The 19,502-nt window shown below is 39.7% G+C and overlaps 1 protein-coding gene across 5 annotated transcripts in view; it reads right to left on the bottom strand.

Annotated features, from left to right (window-relative positions):
- npas3 (neuronal PAS domain protein 3) overlaps nt 1-19,502 on the bottom strand; it is an 831,055-nt gene that overhangs the window by 142,675 nt on the left and 668,878 nt on the right. For all 5 annotated transcript variants that reach the window (XM_033027104.1, XM_033027103.1, XM_033027107.1 and 2 more), the window contains one exon: nt 17,881-18,055. In XM_033027104.1, coding sequence (XP_032882995.1) covers nt 17,881-18,055 — 175 coding nt within the window. The remainder of the gene's footprint in view (nt 1-17,880; nt 18,056-19,502) is intronic.

Raw genomic sequence — 19,502 nt, 5'->3', positions numbered from 1 at the left:
CCAGGAGGTGTAGTAGGAAGTTATATCCATACACCGCAACTAAACCATTGCAGACCATTGGATGTTTCACGGCTAAAGTAGTAGTCGGAGATAGAGAAACGGAAGCAGAATTTGTGGTGATAGAGGAGAAGGGAGAAGCTCTACTGAGTAGAAATACAGCTGGAGAGCTGGGAGTGCTTCACATCGGAGTGCATGTCAATTCAGTGCAGTCATATGATGACATGAGGCAGGAATTTCATTCAGTATTCCAAGGGGTTGGAAAATTGAAAGGCCGGCAAATGAAGTTAGCCATTGATGAAAATGTCAAGCCGATAGTTCAACTCGTGCGGAGAAACGCCATTTGGACTCCATGGAAAAGTAGAAGCTAAAATCGAGGAGTTGATTGATCAGGACATTATTGAACCAGTTGAACGTTCGACACCATGGGTGAGTCCAGTTGTGATTGTGCCGAAACCCAATGATGACGTTAGACTGTGTGTTGACAGGAGGAGAGCCAATGAGGCAATAATCAGAGAAAGACACCCAATTGCTACGGTTGATGCGGTGTTACAAGAGTTATCAACCAGTAAAGTGTTTCCCAAAATTGATCTCAAGTGGGGATATCATCAGTTGTAATTACATCCTCAGTCAAGAGAGGTGACAACATTCGTCACTCACTGCGGATTGTACCGGTACAAAAGACTGATGTTTGGAATCAATTCTGCTCCCGAGATCTATCAGTACGAAATCCACAGAGTGATTCAAGGTGTACCAGGAGTAGCAAACATATCAGATGACATCATCGTCCATGCATCAATTCGTGAAGAGCATGACAGGAGGTTGAAGCTAGTGTTGACTAAACTTCAAGAAGCAGGACTCGCTGTGAATGAAGACAAGTGCAAGTTTGGCGTCTCTGAGATAGATTTCACGGGACACAGACTCACAAGTGAAGGGTTGAACCCAGCCAAATCGAAAGTGAAAGCTGTTGCAGATGCACGTGAACCTCAATAGGCCTGACTTTGGGAGAACTGGAGATGGGGACTGGACATTGTGCCTTCCCCCAGAGTGGTAACCATTGTGGGGGGATGATTTTTTTGTGTGTAAGTTAATATGTTAGTCGGTGTCCAAGATGGCTGTCGGAAGGGAGAGTGTACGCTGGCGCGGTTTAGCTGCCGCTGCTCTCTCTTCACATTGTGTTTTTGATTTTTTGTCTTTGGAGCGATTTCTGTCTTTAATTTGTGTATTGGTGATGTCATTATTTATTTTACTCCGACTATATGTTTTTTCTCTCTTGTTAATTTCTGTAAGGTGTCCTTGAGACTTTGAAAGGCGCCCGCAAATAAAATTTATTATTATTATTATTAGAATGCAACCGAGATGAGGAGTTTTCTAGGACTGGTCAATTATTGTGCAAAATTTACTCCAAATTTTGCTACACTGGCAGATCTGCTGAGAAAGTTGACCAGGAAAGACGTACCGTTCCAGTTTGGTAATGAACCGAGACAGGCATTCAAATCACTGAAACAGAGTCTAATGAGTGCAGAAACCCTTGGATATTATGATCCAGTTGCACCAACAAAAGTCATAGCAGATGCAAGTCTGGTCGGCTTAGGAGCAGTGCTGGTACACTGATGGTCCCAGAATCATAGCATATGTCATTCGATCGTTAACCAGCATGGAGAGAAGGTATTCTCAAACAGAGAAAGAAGCACTGGGATTAGTGTGGGCCTGTGAAAGATTCCATGCATACTTGTACGCAGGGGCGGATTAACCATTAAGCAGACTAAGCACATGCTTAGGGCACCAGGGCCAAAGGCGGCACCACAAAGTTGGGAAAAGGGTGAAAAGAAAAAAAAACGAATGAAGATTTGTAAAAAAAAAAAAATTGATAAAACTAGTGCAAATTGATCATAATGTTCTGTTTCTTGATCATGGTGCACCCTAGGGTTATCTTCCCAGGTGTACCACAAGGGGCACTGCTGGCGCAGTGCACTCTGACCTCTGTCGGTCAGTAAGATCATTAACACTGTCACATGTTTCCTGTTGTGGAATATTCTCGACTCTGTGCCTCAGACATGATGTGTGCGATATCCTTGGAAATCTAAGACTATTGCACTGGTAAGATGTCATACAGCTTCAATGATCCTTTATTTAATTAGTATACATAGTCGTCTCTTATCTGTCGATCTTTTGTGAGACTTTTTGTGTCTACTTTTGCCTGATTTAAGCAATATTTTGTTGGCGAGGTGCAGTGTCATAGCATGTGTTTAAAAGTAAAATGATGGAGCCAAATTCAGTTGTCATGACAGTCATTTCAATGACCCTCTCTGCCCCTTTTTAATTTCAGCCCCATGTAAACGTCAAAAATGAAGCGTGTTCAGTTGAGTGGTGCGCAAAAGAGAAAACGTGCAAAAGAGAATGAGCAAAAGAATCTGTCTGTTGTAGCCAAGACAGGAAAGTTGACAGATTTCTTCTTACAAACTGCAGAGAAAGATGATCCAGATCAAAACCAGTGTCAGTCTTCAGAGACAGCAAGTGAATCAAATCTATCTCCTTCATCAGAAACAGGCAGTGTTGGTGCAAGGCCAGATTTTCATGATGACGTTGCACATGATGAAGTGCCACAACCTGGACCTAGTTCTACGACAAGATGTGTAAATGCTTTTGAACTGTCCAAGGAGTTTAGAGAACTGACCAAGGATGAAATGAACAAAGCTAAGGACCCAGGGTTGTGGGATGAATTTTATGGTGATGATGTGACTTATTGGGTTGCTTGTGGACCCAGTGAATGTCAGCACCACAATGGGCCATTTGACAAATCGTGTCGCAATTTCATCAGTGGGAAGCCAAAGAGATACTGTTCACAGAAAATCTTTTTTGGAATAAAAGCCAATGGTGAACTCTACAAGAGAGAATGGCTGTTGTACTCTCCTTCAAAAGGATCAGTTTACTGTTTTGTTTGTAAACTATTTGCGCCCAAAGGGTCAACGCATTTTGCTAGAAATGAAGGATTCAGTGACTGGCGAAACACTGCTGTAATTGACAACCATGAAAAAAGTACAACTCACCGAGATGCCATGTTGACATATTTAACTCGGAAAGGAGTTGAAGAGGAGTACAATTACTGGGAGAATGTGCTTCGGCGTGTTGTAGCAGTCATTTGCACACTGGCTGAACGAGGATTGTCATTCCGAGGAAAAGTGGAAAAAATTTGGGTCTCTCAATAATGGGAATTATTTGGGGCTACTCGAATTGATAAGTCAGTTTGACCCATTCTTGGCTGCTCACATATCACGGTATGGCAATGCTGGAAAAGGCAACCCTTCGTACCTGTCCAAAACGATATGTGAGGAACTTATTGAGTTAATGGTAAAGAAAGTGCACTCCGTCATCATTGACAAAATTAATGTTTCTGGGTACTTCAGTCTGTCTGTGGACTCAACGCCTGATCTTTCGCATGTTGACCAACTGAGCATAGTGCTCAGATACTTGCAAGATGGACAGCCAGTTGAACGATTTATCACATTTTTGGAATTACAAAACCACATTGGTGAAGCTATGGCACAGCAGGTGTTGAAGTACTTATGTGATGATTGTAAATTGGATTTTGCTAAATGCAGTCATACGACAATGCTGCCAACATGTCTGGACGTTACAATGGCATGCAGCAAAAACTTTTGGATGCAAATCAGTTTGCCATTTATGTACCCTGTGCAGCTCATTCACTAAATTTAGTTGGATGAAGTGCTGTGGATTGCTGTCAAGTTGCAGTAGATTTATTTTCCACTGTACAACTGCTCTACACATTCTTTTCAGCCTCAACTGCTCGGTGGAGAATTCTCAAAGATTGCATTGGAAATGAAAAAGTGTTGAAATCACTTTCAGACACCAGATGGGAAGCACATGCTGTGGCAACTGCAGCAATTATCAACTCTTTCTTCAAGATTCTGGAAGCTTTGGAAGATTTATCAGATGACCAGTTGCAAAAAGGTGACACTAGAAGGGAGGCAAAGAATATTGCAAACAAGATGCAAGAACTGGAATTTGTGTTCATGCTGAATTTTTGGAATTAAACTTTAGAAAAGTTTCATAGAACAAGTCAACTTCTTCAAAGTGAAAATGTGATCTTGCAAACATGTGCAGATTTGTATTCATCATTGGCAGACCAGTTGCACACATCAAGAGATGAGTTTGAGAGATTTGAATCACTTGCAAAGGACATGCTCCCTGATGTAGAATACAAAGCAACTCAAACGCGTAAGCATATAAGAAAGAGAATGCCCAACGATGGAAATGCACCAGAGGTCATTCTCAGTGCCAGAGACAAATTCCGTATCTCCACTTTTTATGTAATTGTTGAAAAGTTAGAAACGGAAATGACGAGGAGACGAAAGGTGTACACTGAAATAGCAGACAGATTCTCTTGTCTGACAGATGTTCCTAATGCCACCCAACAAGGTGCTAATTCCCAATTATCAGAAAGTGAAAGGTACTCAAAGACTTGTCAGACACTCATTGATGCTTATCCAGATGACATGAACAACACTTTGTCTACAGAGCTTCAGCAGTTCCATTCATATGTTCTTCATAAGTTTAAAACAACCAAGAAAACATCTTTCACTCACATGGAACTTTACAACACAATTACAGAAGACAAACTAGAGAGTGCCTTTCCAAATGTTGAAATTGCCTTAAGAATATTTTTAACATTAATGGTCACCAACTGCACAACAGAGAGGTCTTTCTCACAACTGAAACGTGTAAAAAACCCAAATAGATCAGTTATGCTTCAAGAAAGACTCGACTCACTGTGTATATTAACAATTCAAGCAGACATTCTGAGAAGTATTAATTTCGAGGATGTTATTAGTGATTTTGCGAAAATGAAATGTAGAAAAATGCCTTTCAGGTCATGAATATTGGAACTTTGATACATTTAACTTGTGAAATATTAAAATAGATGTTGTATTGCATTTTTGTAGAACTTTATGTAGCCCAAGCTTGGCTTAGTTTGTACAGTATATTGTGTTATCATATGAATACATTTTTGTACTGCTGCAACCTGCATTGTATATCTGGTCAGACAGGTCAACAACTAAAATGGACTGGGTCAGTGTGGAAAGGAGGGGGGCACCAAGATTGGTCAGTGCTTAGGGCACCAGTGAGCCTTAATCCGCCCCTGCTTGTACGGGATTGAATTTGAACGTGTTACAGATCACAAGCCGTCAGAAGTGATTGGACAAGGTCTGAGCCATGTGCCAGGATAGAACAAGTACAAAGTAGTCCACATTGCTGGGAAAGCAAACATCGTGGACACGCTATCGAGACTGTTGAAGGATGAACAGCTGGGAGCAACATCCATGCTAGAGATGGAAGCAGAGAACTTTGTGCGATTCGTCGCAATTCAGTCAACGCCAGGAGCCGTGACAACGAGGGAAGTTGAAAGGGAATCAGAGCATGGTCCTGAACTCAAAGATATCAGAGAGCGTATTCACAGTGGGCAATGGGATCAATGCCCTTACAAAGCATATGTTCCAATAAAAGATGAATGTTGTGTAATTGGTCAGTGTGTGCTGAGAGGTAGCAGGTTGGTGATCCCGCAGGCACTGCGACCAAGGATTGTGTCATTAGTTCATGAAAGACATTTAGGCATCGTCGGTACTAAACAGAATTTGCGGAGCAAAGTGTGGTGGCCAGATTGTGAGAAGATGCCGGAAAATTTATCAATACCTGTCACGGATGCCAAATCACAAGCAGGAGCAACCCACCAGAACCAATTAGAAGTACAAAGTTGCCAACAGGACCATGGGTTGACATAGCTGTTGACTTTCTTGGACCACTTCCAACAGGTGAATCAGTTATGGTAGTGGTAGACTACTATAATAGGTACTATGAGTATGCAGTGATGAAGTCAACTGCAGCAGAAAAGACTGTACAGGCATTAGTAGAGATCTTCGCCAGACATGTCTCTCTCTCCCCATCCCCACACTCGTAATAAGGGCAGAGTCCCCCTAGTCCTCACCTTCCACCCCACTAGCCGTCACATACAACAAATAGTCCTCCGTCATTTTCGCCACCTCCATCGTGACCCCACCACTCGCCACATCTTCGCATCTCCCCCCCTGTCTGTTTTCCGCAAAGACCGCTCCCTCCGTAACTCCCTGGTCAATTCTTCCTTTCCCACCCATACCACCCCGTCCCCGGGCACTTTCCCATGCAACCGCAGGAGATGCTACACTTGTCGCTTTACCTCCCCCCTCGACTCCATTTAAGGACCCAAACAGTCGTTTCAGGTGCGACAGAGGTTCACCTGCACCTCCTCCAACCTCATCTACTGCATCCGCTGCTCTAGATGTCAGCTGATCTACATCGGTGAGACCAAGCGTAGGCTTGGTGATCATTTCGCCGAACACCTCCGCACGGTCCACAATAGAAGTGCAGTGAAGAAAGCGAATGATATGTTAGCTTTCATAGCAAAAGGATTTGAGTATAGGAGCAGGGAGGTTTTACTGCAGTTGTACAGCGTCTGGGTGAGACCACACCTGGAGTATTGCGTACAGTTTTGGTCTCCAAATCTGAGGAAGGACATTATTGCCATAGAGGGAGTGCAGAGAAGGTTCACCAGACTGATTCCTGGGATGTCAGGACTGTCTTATGAAGAAAGACTGGATAGACTTGGTTTATACTCTCTAGAATTTAGGAGATTGAGAGGGAATCTTATAGAAACTTACAAAATTCTTAAGGGGTTGGACAGGCTAGATGCAGGAAGATTGTTCCCGATGTTGGGGAAGTCCAGGACAAGGGGTCACAGCTTAAGGATAAGGGGGAAATCCTTTAAAACCGAGATGAGAAAAACTTTTTTCACACAGAGAGTGGTGAATCTCTGGAACTCTCTGCCACAGAGGGTAGTTGAGGCCAGTTCATTGGCTATATTTAAGAGGGAGTTAGATGTGGCCCTTGTGGCTAAGGGGATCAGAAGGTATGGAGAGAAGGCAGGTACGGGATACTGAGTTGGATGATCAGCCATGATCATATTGATTGGCGGTGCAGGCTCGAAGGGCCGAATGGCCTACTCCTGCACCTAATTTCTATGTTTCTATGTTTCTAATAACCAATCTGATCTCCCGGTGGCTCAGCACTTCAACTCCCCCTCCCATTCCGAATCCGATCTTTCTGTCCTGAGCCTCCTCCATGGCCAGAGTGAGCACCACCGGAAAATGGAGGAGCAGCACCTCATATTCCGCTTACACCCCAGCGGCATGAACATTGACTTCTCCAATTTCCGGTAATCCTCATTGTCACCCCCCCTTCTCAGCTCTCCCTCAGCCCTCTGGCTCCTCCTCTTCCTTTCTTCTTCCCACCCCCCCCACCCTACATCAGTCAGAAGGGTTGCCTATTTCCTTCGCTCCATAGATACTGCCGCACCACCTAAGTTTCTCCAGTACTTTTGACTACCTTCGCCAGACATGGGTTGCCTGTTACATTGTATTCTGACAATGGGCCACAGTTTGTTTCTGAGACGTTTGCTGAATACATGGGAATCACAGGTATCCATCATCACAAGGTGACTCTGAAATGGCCACAAGCTAATGAAGAAGTAGAGTGATAAAACCAGTCCAAAGAGAAGAGGATACGAATCGCCCATGCCGAAGGATTAAACTGGAAGGATGCACTATTAGCGTAAGTAAGCTGTATATCGGGCGTTCACTCACTCAACAACATGGAAAAGTCCAGCAGAAGCTTTGTTTGGAAGGAAAATTTGCACTAAAATACCAGAAGTGCGAGAGATCATGGAAGACCAGGAGCTGAGAGACTATGATGCCAAAAAGAAAGGTGCGGCAAAATGGTATGCCTACTTGAAACAAGGAACTCTGAAATAATTCCTGGGGGTGATGTGCTTGTGAGGCGAGATGATGGCAGTAAGATAGACACTCCTTACCATTGCCAGCCATACAATGTTGTATCGAGGACAGTCAAGTCTCCAGAAGGTGTTATCTACAAGAAAAATGTATCGAGCATCAAAAAGTACATGTCCAAGGGACACACAAAACGAGGTAGCCCTAAATCCACCAAGAGCTACTGATTCAGAGGGGCAAGATGACATTTCCGAGGTGGTGATCAGAGTTCCAGAGGCAGCACGCTGCAATGCAGGTGGTGAGCAGAGAAGGTGTCTGGGTGACAACACTTTGGCAGATTCAACAGGCTCTGATGCTTCTGTGCCAACTGGTAGACCAAACCGTCAAAGGAGAGTCCCCAAGCGATATGACGATTTTGTGTTATAGAATATACTGTTTAGTATGATACTGTTTATTATGATACTGTTTTTTATAATACTGTTTATTACGAGCAAGGGGTTTATTAAGGTTACAAGAGTGTAAAAAGTTGCATTTGTTTTGTAGTTGTAATGCATCTGTTTCATGAGTTAATGGAACACAAATGAAAATACAAATATGTTTAGTAAGAATTTAATTGGAAAGTATATTAGAAAAAACACATATTAATTTAAAGTTTAATTCTGGTAAAGGAGGGATGTCATGATGATGAGTCATGATGATATACAAATATCTTGACCTTTGTATCAGATGACTTGGAGGTCAGATCGCATGTGCACTATGTAAGCCAAGGCAGGAGGCCATGGCTGGGTGAGATAATAAACACGGAGTCCAAGGAATGTAACCTGTAAATATTGTGTCAGTATTATTATTATTCCACATCTGAGGCGAAGATGTGTCCGGACCAAAATCTTCTCACCTATCAATGTCCTCTGTAACCATTTAACCCGCTGAGTTACTCCAGCACTTTGTATCCTTACTGTACGTGTAAACCAGCATCCGGAGTTCCTTATTTCTGTGATGTAAGACTACGCGTGTAATGAACACCTTGTCGTAGATGGAGATAAGCTATTTAAAATGACAAATCAGATCAAAACTCTACAACTCTACGTAGGCGGCATGGTGGCGCAGCAGTAGAGTTGCTGCCTTCCAGCGCTTGCAGGCGCCGGAGACCCAGGTTCAATCCCAACTACGGGTGCTGACAGTACAGAGTTTGTACGTTCTCCCAGTGACCGTGTGGGTTTTCTCCGAGATCTTCGGTTTCCTCCCACATTCCAAAGAGTACAGGTTTGTAGGTTAATTGACTTGGTATAAGTGTAAATTGTCCCTAGTGTGTGTCAATGTGCAGGGGATCGTTGGTCGGTGCAGACTCAGTGGCCCGAAGGGGCTGTTTCCGTTCTGTATCTCTAAAACTTAAAAAACTAAAAAACTAAACTAATCCTAGCACATCCATTCCTTAAATGATGGTTCACAAGGATGTTGCCAAGGCTCAACGGCCTGAGCTAAAGGGAGAGGTTGAGCATGCTAGGACTTTATTCTTTGGAGAACAGGAAGCTAAGGTGTGATCTCCTAGAGGTGTGTAAAATCATGAGGGGAATAGATAGGGTGAATGCACCAAGTCTTGTACCCAGAGTAAGGAAATCAAGAACCAGAGGACATGGGTTTAAAGTGCGAGGGGAAAGATTTAATAGGAACCTGAAGTGCAACTTTTTCACTCAGAGGTATAAGGAAAGAGCTGCTAGAGGAGGTAGTTTTGACAGATACTCTAACACCATTTACAATGTATTTGGACAGGTACATGGATGGGAAATGTTTAGAGGAATATGGCCAAATGCGTGCAGGTGGGACTAATGTAGATGTAGCATTTAGGTCAGCATGGGTCGAAGGGCTGGTTTCCGTGCTCTATGACTATGACTCTATTTATGATTTGTGTGGAGAATGGAATGTGAGTGGTGGAGGGAGGGCGTGCCCGGTAAGAACAATTCTCTCTTAAATGGGAATCATCAAAAAAAGACGTGGAAACCAATGACTTAAATCATGCTGAAAGTCCATCTAAAAAAACTTGAATTGATGCCATCTTTTTTTAAATTGAAATATTTCTTTAATCAACCTTATTTAAGAATTCCTGAAAGAAAACAATTCTCTGTCGGTGCAGATTTCTGCTTTTATCAATTAAGATGGATCCGTGGAAAATCACAAATCGGGATAGATGACGAAGAAATATCTAAGAAATGTATCCTTCTGATCATTTGGTGCAAAAGTTGGCATAAGACATGAGGAATTTCAGAAATACTTGCCTGTCTTTAAATAACACAAGGTATTCAGTTGGGTTGGAGTTTACTTGGTCGGAACTTAGAAACATAGAAAAATAGGTGCAGGAGTAGGCCATTTGGCCATTCAATATGATCATGGCTGATCATCTAAAATCAGTAGGTACACAAAATTGCTGGGGAAACTCAGCGGGTGCAGCAGCATCTATGGAGCGAAGGAAATAGGCGACGTTTCGGGCCGAAACCCTTCTTCAGACTGATGTTTTTGAAAAGTGAAAGTGAAATAGAAATGTTTGTTTGATATAGATAGATAATAAAGTATTTATCTATCTATCTATCTATATCGCAGAGATCAAATTTAATATACATTTGGACAGGTACATGGATAGGAAAGGTTTAGAGGGACATGGGGAAGGTGCGGACAGGTGGGACTCGTGTAGATGGGACATCTAGGTCAGCATGGGCTGGTTGGGTCGAAGGCCTGTTTCCGTGCTGTATAACCTTATGACTCTAAAAGAAGAAGAGGGATAGAGAGAGCACAGCGAATGTACTTCAGTGTTTCGATGTGCAGCATTTTTTAAATTTCTCAATTACTGATGTTGGGTTGGTGTCTGTTTTCCATCCTACATTCTTCTGTAACATCTAACATCTAATCATTATGCCAAATAGACTGCAATGAAATGAGAGCTGCAAATCAGACTGAAGAAGGGTTTCGGCCCGAAACGTCGCCTATTTCCTTCGCTCCATAGTTGCTGCTGCACCCGCTGAGTTTCCCCAGCAATTTTGTGTACCTTCGATATTGCAGCATCTGCAGTTCCTTTTTGAACATCTAAAATCAGTACCCTGTTCCTGCTTTCCCCCCATATCCCTTGAGCTAAATCTAACTCTCTTGAAAACTGGAGATTTGGTGGTTTGATGCATTTACTCCCCAGAAATGTCAGAAAGTTCAGGCTAGTTCCCCAGAGTAACTGCTGTCCCTCAATTTGCTGCCAACCTGGGAAATCTGGGAATCAGTTTGACAAACCTGTGCCACATAGACCTTGTGAACATGTTCAGTTGAATGGAGAGATACCTGTAGCTGTGTGGTATTAAGGTCACATATCATTGTTTAAAAGTTTAAGAATTTGTAGGTAATTTAGTTTTACTATTTGTTAAACAACGTTTAGTATGGATATGTTTTCAATGACTATTAAATTGATTTTAATAGTTTTGAATATTTCTAAATATATTCAGAAGCACTCAAAAACCATCTTCTTTTTTATAGCTAGAAATCTAAGATGGACATGGTCTAGCCAACTGTTAATGTTTCATTTAGCCGTTTTGTGGATCCGTGGGGCTCATTCAGACCTCTTATATTATGGCATTATGTCACCCAAGGGCCTGCCGATATGCATATCTGAAAAAGATAGGCTGGTAGTTACATAAACCAGCAGCGAGTGTGGGCGGCACCTCATTAGGAGTATGTACGTCCCCAATAACTCACATTTTGCAGAACAGAACAGAAGGGTTTACTGAATGGGTCAGGCACCATTTGCCAAGAACGAAATGGAGTGACTTCAGGTCGACAACTACTCACCTATGTACAAACAAACAATGCAGTGGCTAGAATGACTTTGTTGAGGTGAGTTACTGGATTATCAGATTGCAACAGTGGGCAGAGTGCAGGGTGTGCTGGAATTATCTGAGCACTTTAGTGAGTGAGATACGGAATGGGACTGGGACCATTGGCATTTTTTGCACCAGGTAGGGGTGATTAGGGAAATATCAGCACAGTATTGAGAGGAATTGGTGCAGAGTGGTGAGCATACAGGGGTAATACGGTAGGGGCAGTACATGATGTTGGGGAGAGTCAGAGGGGTGAAATTACTACTTGACCGTACAATTGGGACTTTGGAGAGGGAAAGATCGATACTTGGTACTGGAGAGCATCAAGGGCAGAAGCTGGCAATTTGGTCTGATAGATTGTTTGAGATCAGGATGGAGAATACATTAGGGGAGAGGATGCCTCCTCCATGGGGGCAAAACTGCAAAGTTGATTGGGTGAAAAGGGTCACGAAGGATGTTGGAGCTCAGGCGTCCAAGTAATTGGGTTTGTGCTTTAATGTTATGGGTGAGGCTGCTCCAAAACTAAATCAGGCAATTTCCATACCGGCAGGTATTCAATCTGCTCTATGCAGCACCATGGTCTAAGTTACTTTGCAATGCCTTTAAATGATTGTTGAATAGGGATTGAACTCATTCCATGTATCCAAGCATCAGATAATGTATCAGGCGTGTAACGCTGTCTGAAAATTTGGTCAGATTTCCAGTGATGCAAAAACACCCCAGAAATTGTTGTTGTGTTGGAAGGAACTGCAGATGTTGGTTTAAACCGAAGATAGACACCAAAAGCTGGAGTAACTCAGCGAGTCAGGCAGCATCTCTGGAGAAAAGGAATAGGTGATGTTTCGGGTCAAAACGTCCTGAAACGTCACCTATTCCTTTTCTCCAAAGATGCTGTCTGACCCGCTGAGTTACTCCAGCTTTTTGTGTCTCCTTCGGAAATTGTTGTTAGTGGGTTCACTTCTCGGAATACATCCATTTTCAATTTTACAACCCCGAACAAAACATTGCTGTGAAATTCAATTATTTTGCAGATAGAGAAGTTTGCCAGAGAAGTTTGCTCCACAAATGGCAATTGCTACTATTTATTTTTAAATCTAAGGTGGACGAATTGTTGATAACCAGAAATTTTAAGGGATATGGGAAAATCATGTACAGGTCCTCTCTGGGTTATGTCAGGGTTCCATTTCTGAGAACTGTTCAGAACCTGATCAGTTCACGTCAGAAATGTGTCTGTGAACTGAGTTCCCACATGCAGAAGCTGCTTGCAGAGGCAGGTTATCCCAAAGCAATAGATAGTCTGGAGAGGCATTTTAAATCTTGTTTCACCTTTTTTTAATAACAATGCTGATATTAACAAATTTAGCCCAAGCTTATCTTGGGCTAATAAAGATATTATTTTCAAAGAATTTTCTGCAAACTAGGCTTTAAAATAAAATGCTTTTAATCTTTTTATAAGGGTCACTGCTGCAGGCTCAGATACCATGACTCTAGATAGGGTTCACAAAATGGACATCAATGTGTTAACTAGAATGAATTCTTGTTGGGTTCTATGCGACAAAGTTCCAGCTTATGTCAAGAAATGTCACCTGCAGCCCTGCAGCAGCTGGCAATTCCATCTCCCGGTCTCCCAAATACTTCTGGGATGTACACATTGATCACAAGTAAGGTGTTCATAAACTGGGGACAAGGACTATTGAAGGACTATTTCAGAATGGCAGAATAATCTTGAGAGGTGAAATGACCCATCCATTGAGCTATGTTCCCATTATCTATCAAGTTCATCCTGCTCATTATTTGCATGAGTTCCTGGTCTCAGCTGGGTCCCTTGGGTAAAATAGACATGAATCTACTTTAAGAACTGGGAAGTGCTTTGATATGTGTTTAATTTATGTGACATTGTCAAGGAGCAAAGAAGATGTCACCCAATTGCTTTCTAGCTTGGAGAATTGTGAGTGCTATGGAGGAGATACCATGCAAAGGAAAACAGGAATACCTACAGAAAGTTTATAAAAAACATAAAAGTGAGTAATAAAAGACAAAAATCCTATTAATAGAATGCAGACACGATCAAAGGGTTCTCGTTTTAAGAACAAAATAAAAATATATATAAATCTCGAAATTTCGAAATTGTCCTTTGAATGATTGCTATTAATACAATGATACAAATTACATTCCTAGAACCAAGCACTAATTCATACTTGTTCATAAATTATACTGATTCATAATTCATTCAAGCGTCTGAAGAAGAGTTTCGTCCTGATACATTGCCTATTCCCTTCGCTCCATAGATGCTGCCTCACCAGCTGAGTTTCTCCAGTATTTTTGTCTACCACTAATTCATACGCAAGTGGTTTTGCTCTCTGCCTCTCAAAGCAAAAATTGGCATTTTGTTAAGTTAGCAGAATCCAGATCTGCCCTGTGATGTTGTTGGGGTTAATTTTGCATAATAAGCCCCACACAAATCGAAACAGTACATAATAAACTAGCATGGTGTAAGTTCTCAAATGCAGGATATATATATTGCAAAAATGCAGGAAAAATATGAACCAAAGATAACTTTACCGAAGGATAAGGATATAATAAGAGGAAAATGAAATCTCTAACCAAATGTGACAGCAGTGAAATGAATGAGAATACTATGGTAGGCATACATTTTCAGCTGAAAATGACGTGAAATTAAAATGAAATAATTTTTAATTTCTCTTTTAGTTTTCTTGTACTTCTTCTAAAGACTTCTGCTAACAATGTACTAAAATATGCCAAGAACCGGGCATATAAGATTGGCATAAACTCACTTGCACTCCGATTTTCTTTCATTTCTTTTGAAAGTAAATCAACTTTGATTTACACTGACCTTCTGATAGTGTTAAGAGCTGCAAATACATGACAGTTAAGTGGGCCAAAAATCAGAAATCTGGAGATGACAAACTTATCATCTTCACCAACAATGACTTACTGATAACCTGTGACATAAAGAGCATAGAAATGTCCAGATTTTTCTAATTAAAATAATTTTAAAACACAAATGATAATATATTAATATTATCATTTGTGTTTTAAAATTATTTTAATGCTCTAGTATTATGGCGGCACTGGTGGCACAAATTGTATTCCAATTCCTGGCAGTTCAGTCATCTGCCCTTCGTTGGTCAACGTGGTTCTGAACCACCTGCTGTATGTCAGATGCAGGTGTATCTGATCCTTGCTCTGCCATGGACTCAATCCCCAACTTTCAATAAAATTGTGGGTTTAGGTTCAATTATTTGATTATTTTTCTTTAGTATAATTTATACGTATATTTTTAATTAACTTACTGTTGTTCAATATATTTTAATGATTTAACTTCAACTAAGCTGTTTTTAAATGTTTCTGAACATCAAATACACATATAAAACATGCCTTTTGATGGTGGTGCACTGTTAATGCCTTCCGGTGGCCCTGGGACATGGGCTTAGGTTCCTGAACCTGGAGGTCGGTGCAGCCTTGGGGATTTGGACGTGGCAAACATGCTGGTTCGAGCATTATCTGGCCCATTGTAATCTCTGGTATTTTTATTGCAATAAATGATCCTTCAGTCATTTTAAGTGGTAACATAAAACTTATGTAATATATGTTTTGAATTGTTTCAAAACTATTGAAATAATAGTTTCAAAATTAACATCTTGAAATGAGAATTTAATGTTAAGTAAACTCTAACATTTAATGTCTTAATATTGCATTCTTGTCTTACTGCAATTTGTACATTTAAATTAGAATTAAAAAATAGCAATTATAGGGAAAAATATGTTAATCATATAATGCCACGACAAATACTGAAGAATTATTTAGGTTTAATACTATTTGAAGGAAAAAAAATGCCATGCCCTATCCATTGCTTGTAGGTTTTACAGCAATGATACAAAACCACAGCTCAATGATGACAAAATGGAATATTTGCTTAAGAGTATATAATTCCCAAAATATAGTCTCTTATACACTGATGCTTTCATTTCTTACTAGATATAAAATATTTATAAATGCAAGAGGATTGTTCCATTTGAAAGAAGATTATTAGCTTAATAAATGGAAATGAGCACTGTCATAACAATTAATAATACATTCTAGATAGTGATATTTAAAAACTGCATTCCAAAGAATTCTTTAACGGAGCTTGTTAACTTGAAAGTCGATTAAGATCGATCCATGATTGTCGATTCTAGGAGGTGATCTTCAGTTTATGCATTTAAAGGTATTTAATAATATGCAACAAACCATGAATCTATATGACCAACCGGCCAGATTTTAGAATTCTTTATCCACCTCTGCTACTACTGTATAGTCCAAAAAAGAAACAGAAAATACACAACTCTGATTTCAAATTATGGAGTTACATATTAATTTCAAAGGGAACTGAATTAAATAAAATAGTTGCAAGAAAGATGTGCATAACTTAATTGACTTCATTTATGCCATATACGTTAAAATAATGTCTATTCAAGCAATAGTCAATGCCTGTATTCTCTACCAATGAATACCCAAGGTTGAATGCTGAAACTGATATGTGCTCAGCCTTAATACATCAGCCTATTTTGAATTCCACAATATAGCACACACAAAGGGTTATTGTTACTGTTTGATCTTCACCTTATGAATATTGAAGAAGCACAAACTATCAAGATGGAAATATCATATTACAATGAAGCCGGTGTTTATACCTGAACCACAGCATCTTGAATAGAAGGCAAGCTTTAAAACTGTGCAGCTTTTGCATTCATCAGTTTTTTGTGTTGGAAACGGTCAATTTATTGCTTTGTTAAAATGAAGCCAATTACAGTACTTGAATGCATTATCGAAACACCTTACATTTTTTCAAGTAAAGAATTTCTGGAGATGAATCTGAGCCACTGGGAATCAAACTAATATTGTGAGGAGCTGTACTAACAGCCTTTTATTCTGAGCACAAACTTAATTATTTTGACATATTCAGAGAACAGTTTTCAATGAACTTCCTTAGGTCAATCAGTTTGGTATCTTAACAATGGAATCATTGACTTGCACAATTCATGGGAGAAAAATGCATTACATATCTCCAGACAGACAAATGGCCGCGCATGCACACACACACACACGTATCCTTGACAACATATACAGTAGGTAAAGACTATCTCATAAATTCTTCCTAATGTAGAATGCACTAAGTTGTGAGATAGATATCCCTGAGTGGTTTTGTGTTAGCAGTGCAGTACAAGAAAATGAATGCTGTATTAAATTTTCCATGCCTTCTTTAGTACAATAATGATTTCCCAAGTAAGCAAACAGATCTTAGACTCTTAATCAGACCTCTCATTAAATTATCCACCTCCTTCTCCTGAGAAAATTCACAATTTAAACTGCTCCAGCTTTTGTTCATAGAGTCTGGTCCACAAGTGTATGAAATATTTACTTTTTAAAAAGTACGGATAGGACAAAACACAAATGTGGAACTTCAATTAATTTAAAGCCCCAATCAGTGAAGAATAAATCCTTAGCAGATCTAATTACCAGAGCTCTCAGTAGACCTAGACAGACTAGCCAATCTTCCTGCTGTTTGAACAGCTTGATGAACTAAGGGACTGATGGATATCAAATCATTTTGTTTAATTTATAAATGGATTTTCCCCTAATACTTAAATTATCATCAGTACAACACCATCAAAATGGGAACATCCTGAATGCAAAGTCTATAAGGAATCTGGAAAGAATCCCAATGAGCAATGTTGCTTCAGTTGATTCCCCCAAGATTCATCTAATTAAACAGTGAGGGGGCAAATCTGTATAAAATTACTGCACAGTCAAACTTGTATCCCTAGCTAGTGGGTCGCAAACAGCATAAAGATTCAATTAAAAAATAAAACAAAAAGTACAGCTATAAACCATGCTAAATATGAATGTCACAAATAACACATAGCTTTCTGTGCCAAAAACAAAGTACTCCAAATTATATAGGCACTCCCTAAATTGGTAAAATGTTTATTTTTAATGGTCTTAATTTAGATCAATTTATTTGACTTGTTTAGTTAAATTAACAGGATTGCCCAATCACACATTGAATATTTCAGCAGTAATATTAACTATTAACTATCCATATTTCCCCCTGGTCTTTACATCTGTAAATAGAGCTCAATCATTTCAAAGGTCATGCCCTCAACCTTGCCCCTTCTGTTTGAAATTCCCACCTGGCTCGGGGGTCTCAGAATGTGAGGACGAAGATGCTGAGCTGGCTCCATCCTCTGCGGTACCCTGAGAGAGAATGCCTCGCCCTGGGGGAAGTTTCATGCCCAGTTGCTCTGCCATCTCCACATGGTCTCCCGGGTGGACATAATCAAACACACTGCTGCCTGTCAGTTCCACCTGAGGGGGCAGAAGTTAAAGTCTAATGTCAGCATTCACTTTACAATCAAATCCACAGTACTTAGAAAGTAATGACTATTAGTTGTTACATTTGAGTTACTGAACTATGGTAGAATATATTTTGCTGACTTTAACAAACTTTGGTAATCACATTTAGATCGTATTTTTAGTACACTGATTTATTAATCTTATTAATCCAATAACCAACAACAAAATTCAAAAGGTTGGTTAATGAACAAGTTCTTTTTGGTTATCATAATTTCATGTAAATAAATTGCAAAATTGATTTTCCATCTTTAAAATGATATAAGCACAAACCTTATTAATATATTTTATAGGGAATAATTTAGATTTAAATTAGTTATTAAGCAGAATAATTCATCAATACAAATTAATAGTGAGATACTCATTCAAGAGCAGTGCATTCATTAGTTAACTTGAATTAGCTACTTCCCTGTTCTGGTTGAAAGGGTTATCTTGAGTAACAACTTGTAAATTATAACAGTTAGATAATTTTCACAACAAACACAAATATATTAATTTAGCCTTCACTTTTAATGCAACCATTTACTCTTTTCAATCGGCTACTGTAACATAGCTTTTGAATTGTAGACTTCTAATCTGATGCAACAAAGACAAATTAGACGCTAACTTTCGATACATTTTTTCAGTATGACTATTGTAGTAAATATATTTTCCATAGTATATACCCGCTGAGAACAATAACCAGATATTTCATTTCCATATTTATCAGCTTTATTACAACATATCATAAAAATATTCTAAGGATTATTGGCAGCCATAAAATATTTCTTACAGAAACCATTGCATTAGTTTGGCTGCAAATCCATGTCATATAGTTTGACATATTTGCTATCATGACATCGTGTTATCAACCATTAACAACTGTATGTTTATAGGTATCTTAAATGAATAACTGCTTCACTGAATACACATAAATTGTAGTATAATAATTTTGCCTTAAGTTGAAATGCTCCAAGTGTTGCTGTAATTACTGAATTATTGCAATCACAGTTACTGTGAGTAGAGATTTTCTTAAATCTCTTTATTTTTGTTTAATAAGATGCTTTCTTCTAAATAGTATTTGCCATAAAATTTATAGATTATGTACCTTTGAGCACTGGCACCCCTCAAATTCTTGCTCAATGTGAGAATTTTACATAGGTGTGATTGTTTAATAATAAGGAAGGAATGAAAATCATAATCGGTCCTGAAGGTCAAGTAAAATTATTGAGATAGAATGCCATTAAATATTATTATTGCTCTCAAAAACTGCACCAATGTAATAACAAAGCAACAACAAAGCCATCACAATTATTGTTACAATGTGCTCTGGTACAATAGTCTTCAATGAATATCTGATCAGTAGGAATTTCTGTTTCACTCTGATTATTTTTCACGGGCAAATTGTGTTGAGTGGGGCAGC

This window comes from Amblyraja radiata, chromosome 9 (assembly GCF_010909765.2).
Source record: "Amblyraja radiata isolate CabotCenter1 chromosome 9, sAmbRad1.1.pri, whole genome shotgun sequence".
Classification (NCBI taxonomy): domain Eukaryota; kingdom Metazoa; phylum Chordata; class Chondrichthyes; order Rajiformes; family Rajidae; genus Amblyraja; species Amblyraja radiata.
Note: the sequence above shows the minus strand (reverse complement) of the source record. Positions and strands in the feature narration are given on the sequence as shown.